This window comes from Mobula birostris, chromosome 9, assembly GCF_030028105.1.
Source record: "Mobula birostris isolate sMobBir1 chromosome 9, sMobBir1.hap1, whole genome shotgun sequence".
Classification (NCBI taxonomy): Eukaryota; Metazoa; Chordata; class Chondrichthyes; order Myliobatiformes; family Myliobatidae; genus Mobula; species Mobula birostris.
The window spans coordinates 48,474,044-48,492,463 of NC_092378.1; the positions used below are offsets into that span (position 1 = coordinate 48,474,044).

Consider the following 18,420-nt stretch of genomic DNA (forward strand, 5'->3'; position numbering starts at 1 on the left):
AACTTTGGAAAAATTAATAAAAAGATTTAAAAAGAAAGAAAGAAAAAGCATGGCAGAGTTTTGGACCTCATATATAAGATAGACATTCTGCCATTGGACAGGGTGCTGAGGAGACTCATGAGAATCATCCTGGGAATGAACAGCTTAACGTACAAGAAGCCTTTGATAGCTCTGGGCCTGTAGTCATTGGAATTTAGAATGAGGGGGAACCTTATTGGGACCTACTGAATTTTGGAAGGCTTAGATAGACTGTCATGAAGAGGATGCTTCGAATAGTGGGAGGATCTAGGAACAAAGGGCACGGGCTCAGCACAGAAGGATGTCTTTTTAAAACGGAGATGAGTGGGAATTTCTTGAGTCAGAAAGTGATGAATTTAAAGACAGCTGTGAAGGCCAAGTCATTTTCAATCAAAATGCATCTTATAATCTCAGGGTCTCATCCCCTTATTGGACATGCTGTCAAACTTCAGCTGATTTCAATCCTTCAAGGCCCCAAAAATTGGCTGCATAAACGCATACATTGTGGTAGATTACGTGCTGAAACATCAGTGGACTTTTCCTCTCAACTTCCCAACTTCTCCAGGAAAACTATGACCAAAATTGACCTAACTGTACAGCACTAAGACAAGGAAAACCTGGCAAATCTCTGAGTTTAGGTGTCCTCAGGCAATTACAAGAATCAATTCAGAACTGACAATGGATTGATCACCGACCCTTTTCACCCACATCACTCAATTACACCCTATACAGGAAGCTCCCTAATCCTTTTAGTTTTTGAACTATGACCCTATATTGAGATGTCATCCATTTGATAGCTGGCTGCAGTGTTATGTGCAATGAATACACACATTAAACATCTCCAGCAAGGTGCACAATTACAGCATGTACAGTTTGCCATAGAATCAAACAACATTACAAACTCTCACCAATTTGAACCTGCGCCTGGTGGTCTGGTGGTGTCAGAGCTGGCTGGAGAGAAAGGATAAGTGGAGAAGCGCCACTAACAAGTGTGCTTTGAGACAGAGCATTGAGCACAGCTGGAGCAGAGAAAACAATGGGGCCTGCCGTCACCATGAACATGAACTCTTGATTCGGTTGAAAAACCTAGTAGAAGAAAATTAAGAAAGAAAATAAAGCAAAAATAATACTAAACAAAGCCAAGTGTTTATATTACTTATATTAATAATAACATACTGAAATTTTTTTTTCTAGATCCCAAGATTGAAAGCATATTTTGATATAATTTTATTCCATAGCACACTAAACAACTGGATTAAACATAAAATTATCCACAGAATTCAAGTCAACCATTCAAATGCATAAAAATTATTACATAAATGGCAAGTAGGTTCATTCATAGAAAGAAGGGAGATCACAGAGTACAATAGCATTAACCTTTAAGAAAAAATAAGAATGAGTTTGAAAAGAAAAACATCACGTCATTCAATACCTCAGTGAATCCTAAGTGCAATAGGTTATTGTCCAAACTGACAACTATCAAGTAGGTAAAGACCACAAGATATGATAAACCAAGGTGTCATGAGTTTTCTAAATAATGAAGGAACATTTCCAGAAGAATTGGGAAAAATAGCTTCTTTTCTTCAATGAATAGCTAATGCATTTTGACACAGGATTAGGGTGTCAACCTAACAGAATGCAGTATACTCAAGGTTGTGTGCTGGAAAATTTGTTCTTGTTATAATGAATATTTGGAATTGAGCACATGGAGTCTTGGAATCCATTTTTAGAATTTTTTAAAATCATATACAATTATTGGCTATTCTTGGTTTCCCTTGAGATGACGGACCTTCTGCTGGAACTACTTCAACAAATGCAGGCTATCCTGAGGTAATTGATATAGACATTCAAAAGTTGATTTTGTGCACAAGTCAAAAAATAAACAAGAATCATTATGTGGTAAACATACTTGAGAGTGACAGAGTGCGAGAGAGCATGAAGGAAAGTATTGTGGAAATTAGTTCTGTTTGTATGTATGTACATCAGACTTGCAAATTTAATAATCTGGCTGCTCATTACTATATACTGGTGATCATAAATCCAGAGCATTTGTAACCCAGGGATGGCCGTATGGTGAAAATGATTTGCTGGCAACTCAGAAGGTAGATATATGCAAGAAAACTGTAGGAAGACAGACTGTTTGGCTGATATGAAGACATTTCGACCTTCTTGGAAAAGCATGAGGGGATAAATAAATAAGACTTTCTTTTTGACCAATCAAGGAATATGTATGCAAATTTAGGCACAAGCAAAGATTAGCATAGAAACCTATAGATTTACAGAATTCCCTGCATATAATATAGCAAGGCCAACAGTATTTGGTTTGTACAAATAGGCAATAAAGCAGAGGATAATGATGCTATACTAAACATTGATTACAATGTGCAGTCTTGAATGACTCATTCAAGTAAGGGGATTACAGTTAAAGCACGCCTTCCAGATTCGATAAGATAGAATTCTCGCTGAAGGAAAGTATACTGTTTTCCACATTATCAACAGTGAACACAAGGCTGAAGATTCAATAGATTTTGCTAATTATACAGAGCTTTGACAGTCTCAACAAAAGAAAGAATATTTCTTTTGATTAATAAGTGAGTGATGAGAATAATGGGGTGGATGGAAAATTAACATACTATTATCTTTGGAAAGGCTTTTGAAATATACAACATTTTGTACTGTAATATTAGTGACAGGAGTTCATGTCAGGTTTTTGGCACAGTAGCATACAGCCCCAGATGTCTTTTTGACAGGGATCTACATACATCCCAGACTTCAAACTGGATGACCAAAAGCATTATAATTAATCAGTCTACTGTGTGGTGGCACTAACCAGTGATTCTCTGTTGTATAGCCCAAGAAGATTTAAATAAATTTCTGTAAAAGTAATTTTTATGTCTTTTTTTGAAGGCAAGGTACAAAAAAACAAGGAAACACACAAGCACCATTTTAATAAGTGTCAAATCCAATACAAGGTTTAGATTTGATTTGATGCTTTTATCCAAGACTTCTGGAAAATGGGAAAAATCGATGAGATTTTACAGTGAATTTAACAGTGGGCAGAACTTCCTTTGATAACAATTAAATGGTTACTTCTCTTCATTGTTAAATAGTATCTGCTATGTTGTTTCTCTAACCGTTAAACCAAATTGAGCAACTTTGAAAAACTTAAATTCTGCTAAAGGGTGATGACAATCATTTTATTAACAATCATCGTGGCTACATGTGTGGAGATATACAGGAAAATAATCACTGCCTAAAGCTGTATTTCCCTCCTGCAGCTGAATGGATCCTAATTACATGTTAGAGAGTGGAAGACTCACAAAAATGAACATAACATTTGCCTGCAAGTATTTTGTTACTTCCGTTTTGTATTCCTCCACCCCTCCTCCAAAAAAACAAAAAATATAATATTTTCTGAGCAACATTTCCAAGTCATCACCTTTTTCCTCCATGTGCCTGCTGAGGTGAATATAAATGGTCTACATGAATAAAGGGACAGAGTCTCCTCCCAGATTTCTGGTCAGCACCTTTCTCAAGATTACAGACTGTAATGAGTTGCTTGTACATACAAATATCAAGGAATTAACAAGAATTAAGTTTCAAAAGTAAACCAACATACAAATACATGAATTTCATAGACCATACAGTTCAAGCCTTCTCTATCTTTTAGTATAATTATAGTTAATCTAATTGTAATCTCAACTCTACATTCCCTGTAACCTTCCACCTACTGCTTATCAAAAAAAATCTACCTTTGCTTTAAAAACATTCAAAGACTCGATGTTTTTTGGCAGCAATAATTACAAACATTTGTAGTTCCAAACCATTCATGTACAATATATGAAACAAGTTTAGTTAACTACTGTATAAAAAAATGAACAAAAGTCTGTATTTTATGAAACACGTTTTATGTTTTTTCCTTGGATCATATTGTTTTCTTGTGAAAATGTTGGTATAAATCTGCTAGGACTGCCTTCAACTTAGCATTGCTAGTAATCTTTAAAAACAGATGCACAACCTGCAAAATAATCTCAAAACTAAATTTTAAAGTAAAAGCTCAAAAGTTCTGTTTAAGTGAAATTCTTTTTATGATGCCACTATGTATGAATAACCTACTCAGTAAATTTAACTGACTCATTGTCATAATTATTCACTGTTTAATAATTAACTTACAGTTAAATAAATTTTTAATTGGCTATTCATTGACTATATTAGAAAATTCAATGCATGTACTAAATAGACTTTGTAGTTCAGCAACTGTTCATTACAATTGATAATGACATTTCTATCTGAATTATTTATAACCTCAGGCATAAGAGATCAACAGAATAAAATGGTGCTTGTGTGCTTCCAATCTTTTGCAGTTCCCCTGGCATTCTGCCACATCAATTTTTTTTAGCTAGTCAGCTCACATGTGAAGTTGATCCATATTGTTCTTACCCAAATTTGTTCCGCCTCAAAATATTTTCCTACCTCAGAGATGAATGCAGTGCGTTATTCATTTTTAACTCAACAGTAGCACCAGCTGCCATGACTATCTTTATAGTTGCACTATTAATGTTTAAAAATTTTACGTCTTAAAACCAAATCTTTCATTGTTGACAACTTAATTAAATGTGTTGGCAGTTTTGGCCAACCTTACACTTTCAGATAAATCAGCAGCGAGAATAATTTCATATTAAATTTGCTCTCCACTACACTCCTTGCAATTCATTGTTACTCTGGCTTGTTCTCTCCCATGCAAATTCAATCGTTTTGTGCTCAACCTCCTCTCTTTTCTAGTTTTTGGTGATCCATGTCATTGTTCTCTACTCCCAGTGTTAACCCTAACTTAAAAATTTAATTGCTGTCCTCCATGACTTTTCTCATTCTCTCTGCCCCACAGTATATTAACATATATGCACCTATAAAACACTGCCTCCAAACCACCATCCACCCTCATCCCTTCAATTTTATTCCCATTGAAATTCTTGTCTGAGTAGGAGGGCAACTGGATATCTATAAAAGATTTACAAATTTAAATGAAGTAATAAACTTTAAAGAGAATTCCATATATCATCCTTCAAATAAATGAAAGTATTGGAGATGATTCTAGTACAGACCAGACACATTCGCACAAGAACAGATAGTCCAGGAAAAGTGGGACCTTCTAGGATATGCAGAAATGCGATTAAAATGAATTAAAAACAGACATACACAAAACTATGGACTCCGCAATGCAAGAGAAGAAAAAGTTTATACTGGGTAAAACTAATTCAGGAGAAACAAATTTAGGGAGGAGGGAATACAGATGGTAAAATCATAAAGTTATTTATAAATCAATAAAAACTTAGAACTGCAAAGAACAAGATAGCAGGATAAATTAGAAATGAAGCAGGAAGGATTTATGTGGAATGCAAGCATAGTGGGAATACAAAAAGAGCGTGTTTCAATGGACAATTACTCAAGGCAAAGAAAAGATGCATTAGAATGCTATTCAAGGATACCCCAAGACATCTCAACAATAAGTCAGACTGCGGTAACTATAGAGTGGTCTTCCTACAGTCCACAACAGAGAAAGTCATCCACAGGGTATTCCTCATCTGCCTCCTCACAGTGGACAGATTCACAGTGTGGATTCTGCCCATGAAGAAGCACAAAGGAACATGATGCTCACTGTGCAACTACACCAGAAGTAAACTAGCTGCTTGTGGCTTCTCTTGACTTCACTAAAGTTTTTGACTCCATCAATCAGGAATGACTGTAGAATACCTCCCTCAAAGCAGCTGACCTTAGAAATTTCTTTCCTTCATGAGGACATACAAACTATGATTGTAACCAACAAGTAGCCAACAGAACCATTTGCACTGAAAACTGGCGATAAACAAAGCTGCATCATTGCTTCAGCACTTTCCTCAAGCTTCTTGCAGCAACGTTGAGTCTCAGCTCAACACACTTCCCATGGAAATGAATCAAGTCTTTAGAACTAATAGGAAGCTATTCGACATGTCCAAAACCAAAGTTGCTCGAACCTCAGTAATTGAGCTGTAGTATACAAATGATATTTGATTCTGCAGAAGCTCACTAATCAACTTTCAAGTGAAGTTTATTGACATTTAACTACATACGTGTATATAAACCATATAATGTATATAGAAATGAGATGTTTCTCTGAACCATGGTGTAAAGCACAGTAGTACACATAACACATGATTACTTATGAAGGCAAGGATAAAATTTACAGATGAATCACATCTAACTAACATTGATATTAAACAATGTAAAATACGGAACAGATTAACCAGTGACACTTTGAATATGATGCAGCAGGGAGCTTGAAGCCTAATGGTCTGGGGTAGAAACTGTTCTTTACCCTGACCGTTCTTGCTTTTATGCATCATAGTCTCCTGCCTGATGGTAGAAAGTCAAAGATGATGCTGAATGGATGGATGGAATCCTTAGTAATACAAAGGGTCCTGCAGGCACAGCGTTCTTGATAAATATCCTTGAAGGATGGCAGGGAGACCCCTATGACCCTCTCAGCTATTCTCACAGTCCTTTGTAGGGACTTGAGGTTCGATGCTCGGCTGCTCCCATACCAGCAATACCAGATGGGGATGCTCAATGATGTTTTTGTAAAATAAAATGCAGTTAAGATTGGAGGGGGAGGGTGGAGGAGGAGGAGGAGGAGACTTGCTTGCCTCAGTCTTCTTAGGAAATGAGGGTGCTGCTGTGCCTTCTCATTCAGTGAGGTGATACTAAGAGACCAGGTGAGGTCATCTGTGATGTGAACTCCTAAGAACCTGGTGCACTTAATTCTCTCTTCAGAGGAAACATACATTCTTGCAGGGGAGGATGGTTCGTCTGCATCTTCCTAAAGTCCACAATGATTTCCTTGGTCTCCACGTTTAGGCTTAGGTTGTTCTTCACACCCCAATCCACCAGTCGCTCCACTTCCTCTCAATACTCCATCTCATCATCATTCTTGATTAGACCAACCACTGTTGTAGCATCTGTAAACTTGATGACATGGTTTGAGCTGGATCCTGTGACAGAGTTGTGTGTCAGCAGTGAGCTGAGCACAGAGCCTTGGGGAGCACTAGTGCTCAGCGCAAGACAAGAGATGTTGCTGCCCACACAGTCTGACTGTGGCCTTACTGCTAAGAAGTCCAGTATCCAATTTAGAGGGAAGTATTGAGACCCAGCGGGGACAGTTTCCCCACCAGTTTCTGGGATACGATGGTACTGAATACCGAACTGAAGTCTATAAACAGCAGTCTGGCATATGAGTCCCGATTTTCCAGGTGGGACAAGGCAGAGGCTATTGCATCATCTGTGGATCAATTTGAGCAATAAGCAAACTGGAAAGGATCCAATGTAGCTGGGAGAAAGGCTTTGATGTGCTCCATGTCCAGCTGCTCAAAGCATTTCATAATGGCTGATGTTAATACCACCGGACAAGAGTCTCTTAAGTAGGTTACCGTCACTTTCTCTGGCACTGGAATAACGATTGCCACCTTGAAAACCAAGGGGAAAACGGATTGTTCCAGAGAGATATTGATTAAATCCGTCAGCTGGGCTGCACAGTCTTTCAGAACCCGACCTGGTATATTATCAGATCCTGCAGTTTTGCATGTGTTGACTCCAGCTAGGACATTCCTCACCTCAGCTTCAGCCAGATGGAGTGTCTGCTCCCCTGGGGTGATGGGGTGCTTTCCACGCTAGCTCTTCATTTTGCTCATCAAACCGGCCATAGAAGACATTCAGTTTCTTAGGGAGAGAAGCATTCTGGTCACTGACACGTAGTGTAGACTTATAGTCTGTAATCCTCTGAATTCCCTGCCACATGTGCCTCGTGTCCCTGGTATCACTGAAGTGGCTGGAAATTCTCTGCAACGTTTTCCCTGAACACTTTCCAGTTTGTATTATCAAAACAGTCCCTGTGCATTTTCCAGTTTGTATTATCAAAGCAATCCTGCAGTGCAGAGACTGCACCCTCAGGCCATGTTTTCACCACCTTTAGAACTGGTTTGACCCGCTTGATCACTGATCTGTATGCTGGAATTAAACGTTAGAGATAAGTGACCTAAGAGTCCAATGTGGGGCTAAGTGGTTGCTTTATATGCAAGTGGTATGTTAGTATAAACCAGGTCTGGTGTAACATAGCCTCTGGTAGCGAAACCAGCATGTTGGTGGAATTTAGGTAGGACTGTCTTTAGGCTGATCCTTTCACAGAAGCATCCAAGAGATAGCAGGTTTACAATCCACATCTGTGAGTCAAAGATCCTGTAACAACCTGGCCCTGTTGCATCACATTGCCTTCTGATAATAAAGGCTCATAGACAGACCCCGCAAAACACGAACACTCTGTATCTCAGCAGCGAATGTCATGATCACCTTCAATGTGCCAACACAGAATGAAGGAAAAATATATTTGAAGCTCTAGACATGAGAACTGACAAAACTCACAATCTACTTTTATTTGCATCTGCAACTTGGATTGCCTACACTAGGAAATTGCTCAAGGCACTGGAAAAACAAGATTACCTTCACAAAATCCTCAATTTACTAACTGGATAAGCTAGCTAATGTCAATGTAGTCTTCCAGGCAAACATTCCCAGCAGGTTCTCAATTCAATGCAGTTAGCTACCTGTCCTTCATGTATCTGACAAAAAAACCCTCCAAAAACTGAACTCTAATTGCATCAGTCTGGAGTACTGGACAATTCTTGGCACTATACCTTAGGGATAATATATTGGCTTTGGTTACAGCATAGATTTACCTCAATGGTATCTGGATTTGAAGGGTTAAATTGAGAACAGCCAACACAAAGCAAGAGTTGTAGTCGTTGAAGTTGGAGTGGTTAAAGAATCAGAATCAAGTTTATTATCACAGGTTCAATGTCCATTTAGGAATCAGATAGCAGAGGGGAAGAAGCTGTTCCTGAATCACTGACTTATTGATTTAGATTAGAAGTGCGGGAGGTTAACAACTATCATTTATTAGGGCAGCTTGTTAACAAAAAGGAGTTACCTTTACTATAAAAATTGGAGAATAAGCTTAAAACAACTCGCATGGGTCTTTGGCAAGCGAGTACAAGAATAAACTAATCTTACAGGTAATTCAACTAAGATTCAGTAGATGAAATTCAGCACAGAGATTAGGAGTTCTTTATTTTAGAAGAGATCCCTCCAAGAGCGTTATAACAGCAGCATGGAAGATTTCCTTGAGCCTCGCGGTACACATTCTCAAAGTTTTGTATCTTCTATCTGATGGAAGGGGAGGGAAGAGAAGAGAGAATGACCACAGTGGGAGGGGTTTTTGATTATAACAGGCACTTTCTTGAGGCAGCGAGGAATACAGACAATATCAGTAGAGGAGAGACTGGTACGTGTGATAGACTGGGCCATTTTCACAACTTTCTGCAATTTTTTGTAGTCTTGGGCAGAGCAGCTGTCATAACAAGCTGTGATGAAGAAGCACCTGGATAAGTTGCTTTCTGTAATGCACCCGTAAAATTACAGTCAAAGCGATACAGCATGGAGTCACCAATCAATTTTAAGCCTAATTATATTCTGACCCATTTTATTCTCATGTGTTCATCAACCACCTGCTCACTATAGACTCTAGCACTCAAAAGAGCAATTTATAGTGACCGACCCATGTTGAAGGAAACTGGAGCACCCTGACGGCATACACACAGTCGCCGGGAGAATATGCAAATTCCAAACACAGACAGTATTGGATGTAACTGAATTTACATCACTGCGTCACCCATTTCCTCCCTCCCTCTTTTCTAGCATTTGCTACTTACCAATCTACAGATACTATCATAGAATCAAGGAAACTTCATGGGCCATACTATCAGGTCCAAGAGATTTAATCAGATTTGCTGCTTCAATATGGAGAGAGTCACTATTTTTAGGTTCGAGTTCCTCATAAGTACAACAGGTTCTTTGAGAATGTGTTTTAAATACAGCACATTTTATGTAAAGACTCAGATTGTTTGTTCAATTTCTCTGCATTTCCACATTAGCAGGAAAATAAGGAACAGGAGCTGAAGTAGGCCATTGATCTGCTTGAACATGCCTGAGCGATTCCTCCGGTTTCACCTAAGTATCCAGAAGTCCATAGATCAGGCTTAACAATATTCAACATGCTATCCACTGCATGGAGATTTCAAAGATATTCAATCCTCAGAGAAAAGATCTGTGATTCATCTTTGTCCAAACAGTGCAGGTTCTGCTACTGAGACAAAGCTCCCCAGTTCTAGACCCTCCATGAGAGAGAAAAATGCCTCACCATTCACCTTGTCAGTGCCATAAAAATGTCAAGAAGTTGGATGGAAAGGGGTGCCTCTACCAGATATCTATGATACAGATATTTAACAAAGTCCCTAGAAAGTCAATTTAAAAGGTGATATGAGCACTTAAAGAAAATTACATATTACGTGGAGATAAATAGGAATCTCTGATTAATAGTCCTATTGTTTGCTTTGTGAAGCTAGAAGTACATTCCCATTCCTCCTGTCCGAAATGATAACCTAAAAAAACATTTAAACACATCTTTCTGCACTTTTTCTCAGGGAATTATCAGAAGAATGAATGGGGGTCTATATTGTGATAGACACAGGTAAACTTTTAGCATTTATGTACCCTATCACTCACTAGTCATGAGATTCTGGATAGAAATTACACTTGTATCTCTAGACAACACTTGGCTTATTGTCTGAAAATAAACTTCTGTAAGTCACAAGCAACATACACAAAATGCAGCAGGTCGGCCCCATCCATGGAAATGAACAAACATTTGGCATTTCAGATCAAGACCCTTCTTCAGGACTGGAAAGGAAGGGGGAAGACGCCTAAATAAAAAGGTGGAAGGAGATGAAGGAGGATAGTTAGAGGGTGATGTTTGAAGCAGGTGGGTGGGAACGGTAAAGGCCTGGAGATGAAGGAATCTCCAGGTGAGGAGAATGGACTACAGGGGTAAGGGAAGGAGGATGGGCACTAGGGGGAGGAGATAGGCAGGAGAAAACAGGTATGAAGCCAGAGTTTGGAATAGATAAAGAGGGGGGGAGGAAGAGGAGGGAATGGTTTTTTCCAACCAGAAGGAGAAATCGATATTCATGCCATCAGGTTGGATGCTACCCAGACAGACTCAATCCTTTAAGTATACATAGCAAACAGAGTTCTGACAACAATAATGCTTCATAATGACAGCAACCAACTAAGAAAGATCCCACATCAAATAAACAATCTACACTCTGAATCTGAGTTTTAAAAAAATCAGCACTTTCTGTGCTGATTGTATGGACCAAATTCATTAATGTAGCTGTGACAAATGCACAGCTCTAGGCTTTGTTGAACTAGGATGTTGTCAGACACATGGAAAATTTAAGCAAAAATTTTAGCTGATAATCAACTACCATTGTTTGATTAAATCAAATCAAATGTCTTCCAGAAATACATTCTTTTGTGGATTGTAAAGGAAACAATGGATCTTTTCAAGAGCTGAGGAATAAGCTAGTTAGAGATTAAAAGTCCTTTCAAAGAAAAAAAAAGCACACACCTTGAGATGAAACCAAGCCAAATGATCCTCAGACAAGAGTTCCAAAGCTAAAGGCAGGAACCAGATGAGCCTGTTGCTGGATTCCTTACAAGCTTTAAAAATAGAAAGAGTAAGTAAAAGGAAATAGGGGAATGGGGCATAGCAGGTGGACCAACTCACTGGGGACACAGTAGACCAAATGTGCACAAAGCCTTGATTGGGAAGGAGAGCTCACTATGGGAGGCCGTAGAGAGACCAAAGCACAGGAAGCCACAGACAGACAGATGAAGATGCTGAAATTGAAACAGAAAACGTGGGGATGTTCAGGACATCAGGTAACATTAGGTAGCATCTGTGAAGAAAGATATCAAATTACTGTTTCAGTTTCTTTCTTCAACACTGATGAACTGCTTTCTGTATTTATTCAGAATTTTCTGTTTTAACTTCAAGTTTCCAGAATATACAGTTTCTTGCTCACTGATTACAGAGTAAGACACCAACTACTCAAACAACCAGCATTCATATCAGTCTTAGAAAAGTAAACAGAGCTGATTTAGTTAATACATAAGGAAGAGAATGAAAGTCAGCTGAAAGGCAGCCATCCAGTAGCTGTGACCACATGAATTCACAGAAAAAGAGTACAGCTTATATGGATGAAGCTCTAATTATGTGGAAAGCCAACTACTGATGAGAAAAGATTTGTCAATTTATCGTGAAAACACAGAGGAATGATGGAAAAAAAAAGAGAAATCAGAACAGCCATACCATGGAAAAGGACATAATGCAAAGGCACATGAAATACCTAAATGATACCATTGCACAGAGTAGAATGTATCAATTCCTAGGATGTACCAATTCCTAGAGAAATTAAATTCACACCACCACCCAGATTAGTAGGTGAGAAGCAAACTCACCAAGAATACGAAAAGTAGAAATTGGTATGGGAGGGCAGGGCACTCCATACCACTCAGGTTACACTGAAAGGTTTTCCGCGATCTTGAAAGAAGATGGAAAAAAGTTACATAAAAAAAATCTTGAAGTGAAGCACAGTCATATGCAGGAGCTAACATTCCACAATTTTCAACAAGTTATATCAAAGAGACCTGCTAAAGGGAGAATAGTCTTGTGTCCTGTGTTATAAGAACAGCTACTGTGGTTCTGAGAAGATGTAACAACTGAAGTTAATTTTACTAAACCAGCAGATGAAGAAAACAAAAAAATGACAGTAATGTGCTGATTATAAAGAAGCAAAACAGACTTTATTCAAGTATATCTAAAATCATTTGATGTTATGATTGAATGTTTTGAAAAGTGATCCATGTGAATCCAGTGATTCACTCTCACATCACGTGCTAAAGAAAGCTTCAACAGGGTTTGAGATGGAACAAGTGAGATAATGGCAAAAATCAAAACAACTAGGTGAACACTGCTCAGGGAGAAACCTAATGCACAGTAAGGATATGCCTAGACACAAAAAGACTTGAATATGGGTGACTAAGAGAGACTATTAACAAAATCCAACACTGAAAAAAAGCATGTCACACTTGGAGAGGTCAAGATTTTTGGCAAACTTAGTAATACCAGAAACATGTAATGAAGTATGAAGTTTAATGAAAAATCTCCATTTTCAGCAATTATCATTGCCCTTGACAGTAGAAGTTCCATTATCTATCCAACGCTGGTGGTGTTTCAGTAGTAAATACTGTAGATGATACTTACAGAGGATGAAATAGAGCAATAAGCAAAGAAAGTGACATCTAGATTTATGGAGTGGATGGCAAAACCCACAACTGTTATCTCCATAAGATAATGCAAAGAACCAGATACACTGGATGCGAGTGAAATGCATCAGAAAGGAAAATAACACCTGTCCTTAGAATCATTTCTGCAGACAAGTCAAAAATTATGCCAAGCCAAGAGGAAAAAAAAAATCACACCTAACACTGAATTGAAAATATCAAAGGATGAGGGAAAAAATTTAGGAGGTTGAGGGTTGTTCCAATAAATACTTTCATTTCCCCCTTTGTTAGATCAGAAGGTAAAGCTGAAAGAACTAACACCAGGTGGTCACAATCCCATGAAATTATGTTTTAACAAGGAGGTGGTGTACACCAAAACAAGCTTGTAACATTACACTAAATGAAACAAAAACAATCAATAACATTTAGATGTTGCTGTTAAGGCCTAGGAACACCTTAGTACAAGCTCATAGCACTTCTATTCAAATAATGCAGAAACAAGTGCACAAAGAAAGAGCAATGCTAACATTTATAAAATACGGATGTGAGATTCTGCATCTCAAAGGTGATCTGAAGAAAATCTGCTCAAACTTTATAGGCCCTTTGTGAAAATGCACCAGGAATACTGTGTAGTTTTGGTCCCCTCACTTAAGACATACTACAGAGGAAGTACATAGTGGTTCCAAGTATAATAAGTGTACTGTATGCATAATGAATAAGCAGTAATACCATAAGACATAGGACCAGAATAAGGCTATTCAGCCCATTAAACCTACCCTGGAAATCCATCATGCCTGATTTATTATCCTTCTCACCAAAACTAATCAAGAACATATCAACCTCAATCAAGAATCTAGTGATTATTTAAAATCACTACTTATCCCTCCACAATTTCTTTAGCTACAGTACCTCCTTCAGAACACCAGGGTATAGTCCTTCTGGTCTAGGTAATTTATCTACCTTCAGACCATTCAGCATCCCAAACATCTGCTCCTTAGTATCAGAAACTACACTCACTTCAGCCCCCTAACACGCAAGAACTTCTGACAGACTGTTAGTGACTTCCACAGTGAAGACTGATACAAAATACTTAAGTTCATCCACCATTTCTTTGTCCCCTATTACTACCTTCCCAATGTCCTTTTCCAACAGACTGATACCCATTCTCACCTCTCTTTTATTCTTCATATACCTGAAAAAAAACTTTTGGTATCCCTTATTTTACTGTCAAGCTTTCCTTCACATCTCATCTTTTGGCTCCTTATGGATATATTCCCTGTAGCTCCCATCTCTCACGTCCTCAATCTCCCATATGAACTAAAGGTCACTGAACTGCAGCTCCAGTTCCTCAACACTGTCTCTAAGGAGCTGCCAGTTTGATGCACTTCATACAGATCAGTTACCAGGGAGACTGATGGTCTCCCAGAGCTCCCCATCTGAGTTCACAAAGTATGAAATATATTGCCTAGCTTATAAGACCAAGAAGGGATCTCATCAAAACTTACAAAATTCTTGAAGGACTAGAATGCCTACATGCAGGAGGTGTCCAGGACTGGTATGCCCTTTGGAATAAGGAGTAGTCCATTTAAGATAGGAATAAGGAAATGTGCCTTCACTAGGAGACGGGTAATATTTTGGAATTCTCTACCCTGGAGGATATTGGAGTCATTTTGTTCACTCAGAACCAAAATCTGAATGTTTCTGAATGTAAGAAACAACAGATATGGTGATAGCGCTGAAAAGAGGCAAACTTGAAAATTAACCATGATCTCAATGAACGTTTACATCTGCTTCTGTGCACTGCACACTACTTTGTAGTTCTAGTAAACTAGATTCAACCTTAACCTCTGTTGTTGACTATTTGGAGTTTGTGCATTCACCCTGTGATTATGGGTGCAAGGAGATACATGATCTTTTGGGTCATGATTAATGACAACTGAGCTACATCAGCTGCATACTGTATTGAACCATAAAGATAGACACAAGTATAAGGTTGGCAATTTAATTGACCACTGTGAATTTTCACTGAGAGTCAGTTAATGATGGAATCTGGAGGCAGTGGGGTGAGGGAGTTGACAGAAATGAAGGAGTTGAAATTGCCAATAAAAATACTGAAAAATGGGGATTGCTCTCCGAATCAGCATGGATCAACAAGCTAAAATGTTTTCCTTCAATACTAATATGAAGCATTTCTTCATATTGGTAATGAAATAGTATGCTAATATAAATTATTTGCTAACTGCAAAAGCAATCTATACAGAGGCCACAAAGTTACAAAATTGCTCTCAATTTAGTTATGATTTTTACTTTGTAATACAGATTAAACAAAGAAATTATGATAGCAAGTAGCTTATCTCAATGTGGCTACAGGAGAAGCACAAGAGATCCAAATGTGAAAATACATTGACTAGTAAATTTGAACAAGCTGTGTCAAAGATGGATCAGAAGTAAAACCAATACTTCCTCAGCACATTATTCATGAGAAGAATGAAAACGAGAGACAAACATTGTGAGCACAAGATGTTACTGGTCAATCAAATTTTTTTTCCACTGGAAACTGGTGTTCAAGTGGCTGGATCTGGGATCATCATACCAAAAGATGAAACGAAATTACTCCAAAAGATACATATCTGATGTATCCTTGCCTAAGCTGTTGTATATTGGATTAACCGACAAAAGATCAACTATGTAGTGAATGCTGTAAGTACAGAATGCACTAGAAGCAAAGATAGCTACAAGATACCACCTGGAATGTGGCAGAGACTGGGAATCAATACATTCATATACAATCAAAGTCATCACAACTTCGTAGAAAAGTATAACACATTCCCATTCATTAGAGGGATTAAAGACTTGAGCGCTGCATAATTACCACAGCAGTTTCAATCATGTTTGCAAGATAACTGCATAATAAAGGATTCCTGAGAAACCTGGAAGTGACAATTTATCTTGAGAGTCTGCAGAGTGACACAGCTTCAACATTAGTATTTCATTTCCACTTGCAGAAGATGAAATGGTTTCAAGTAAAGTATCCAAACGGTCAGGAGCACCCTTATGAACTGCAGATAACTGAAGGAGTTCCAAACGGTATGTCATTCCATGCTACTTCTCCTTAAGTTTGTCAGGAAATTGCCAACCAAGCTACAGAATTCAGAAAGTACAGCAGAATATCTCCAGGCTAAATCTACCCTCCACAAGAACAAGTAATAATAAGTTCATAACTATCAATAGAAAAAAGGAAGTCAACACTAGATAATTGTATTAAATCATCACTCAAGTTGTTGAGAATACATAGGAAGTGTCTACATGATAGAGTCATGAAGACATAGAACTCAATTAAAGCTACCAATAATGTTGATGCTCCAAGGACATACATAATCCAGAGCGAGACAAGCCAGCAAATGAAATGGAATAGGACCTTTGGCTGATACTAGAACTGACAAAGCAGAGAGAAGCAACAGCATTACAATACCACCAACATCAAGCATAACTTCAATGACAGGAGAGACAGGCACCACATCACCAACATAATACTCCAGCTCATCTCACAAGGAGTCTATTTTCAAGTCATGAAATGGAGGCATAACATCCTACTGACTTTAGTAATAGTATAAATCATGTGTTAAGAAATAGAAAAAAGAACTTAAGTTCTAAAATATATACTGTAAAAGTTAAAAGTTTTTTTAAATGGACATTATTAGAATAACAAGGAAAGTTGCATTATTGGAATAATAAAATTTTATATTAACAACAATTAGCCCAGTATCTAGCACAAGTGTACCCTAAACAATTAAGGTATCATTTCACCCACTAGCACTGTACATCTTCTGTAGAAATCACACAATGTAGCCTTCAGTGGAGTATAGCCCATAGCCTTAAGATAAACAATGCATAACCAACAAATTTGGAAAGTCACTGGGAAATAGCTTGGGGAACAAATAGCCAAAATTAAAATAAGATATTGATTCACACTGTGACAATGAGAAACAAACTTCAATAATAAATAATTAACTATATTCAATATAGTTCAAACAATGGACCTGAACTAAAAACTTACAGACCATCACATCCAAATCCCTGGGTCAAGACCAGATATGCAGTGAATACCTGAAGTTCCACATCCCGTTTGAAACGCTGGCTCAGTACATCCTTTAGTGATGCAAGCACATCCTGACGTGATGTCACCTGGTCAGAGAGCACTGTGGAAGAAAATGTACGTGCCATTACTTTCTTTCCATTTCTGAATATTGCCACATAATGGACATCTCAAAAGCAATTTTGGGGCTAATGATCTTTACAATTCAGAAGCCACAGACAGAATAGAAGTGAGCGGGAGATTACAGAAAGGACATACAAATTCATGCATTTGAATTATTTGATACATCAGGTTAACAATGTTTTATTAATAGATGCTTGGTAAGACACTACTTCTCCCCAAATAACTCCTGACTCATTTATTTGAGATGGTCAATATAAAGCAATATAAACAGCATTTTGGATTATAGCAAACTATAAAAGGTGATTTGGTGGCAAAATAGTTATAATACAGGATCAGAAAAGAGTTGGATTAATGAGCTGAGTTGCAATGTTTGCAGCCAGTCAGTTTAAAGTTCAAAGTAAATGTTACTATCAAAGTACATTTATGTCACCACATACAGTGCCTATAAAATATTCACCCTCTTGTAAGTTTTCATGTTTTGTTGTCTTACAACATTGAATCACAGTGGATTTAAACTGGCTTTTTAGACTTTCATGACAAAGTGAAAAAAAATTGGTCTAAATTTATTGCAATTATTAAACACAAAATAATTGACTGGATAATTACTCACCCCCTTCAAGTCTGTATTTAGTAGGTGCATCTTTGGCAGCAATTACAGCCTTGAGTCTGTGTAGATAGGTTTATATCAGCTTTGCACATCTGGGCACTGCAATTTTTCCCCATTCTTCTTTTCAAAACTGCTGAAGCCCTGTCAGATTGCATGAGAATCTTGAGTGAACAAGTCCAGCCACACATTCTCAATTGGATTGAGGTCTAGACTCTGACTTAGCCACTCCAGGACATTAACTTTGTTGTTTTTAAGTCACTCCTGTGTAGTTTTGATTTATGCTTGGGGTAATTGTCTTGCTGGAAAA

At 37.9% G+C, this 18,420-nt stretch overlaps 1 protein-coding gene across 1 annotated transcript in view; it reads right to left on the reverse strand.

Annotated features, from left to right (window-relative positions):
• Positions 1-18,420, reverse strand: part of LOC140202405 (uncharacterized) — a 270,611-nt gene that overhangs the window by 106,188 nt on the left and 146,003 nt on the right. Inside the window, exons 3-4 of the mRNA XM_072267279.1 lie at positions 17,395-17,486; positions 927-1,104 (exon numbers count right to left, since the gene is read on the reverse strand). Coding sequence (XP_072123380.1) covers positions 927-1,104; positions 17,395-17,486 — 270 coding nt within the window. The remainder of the gene's footprint in view (positions 1-926; positions 1,105-17,394; positions 17,487-18,420) is intronic.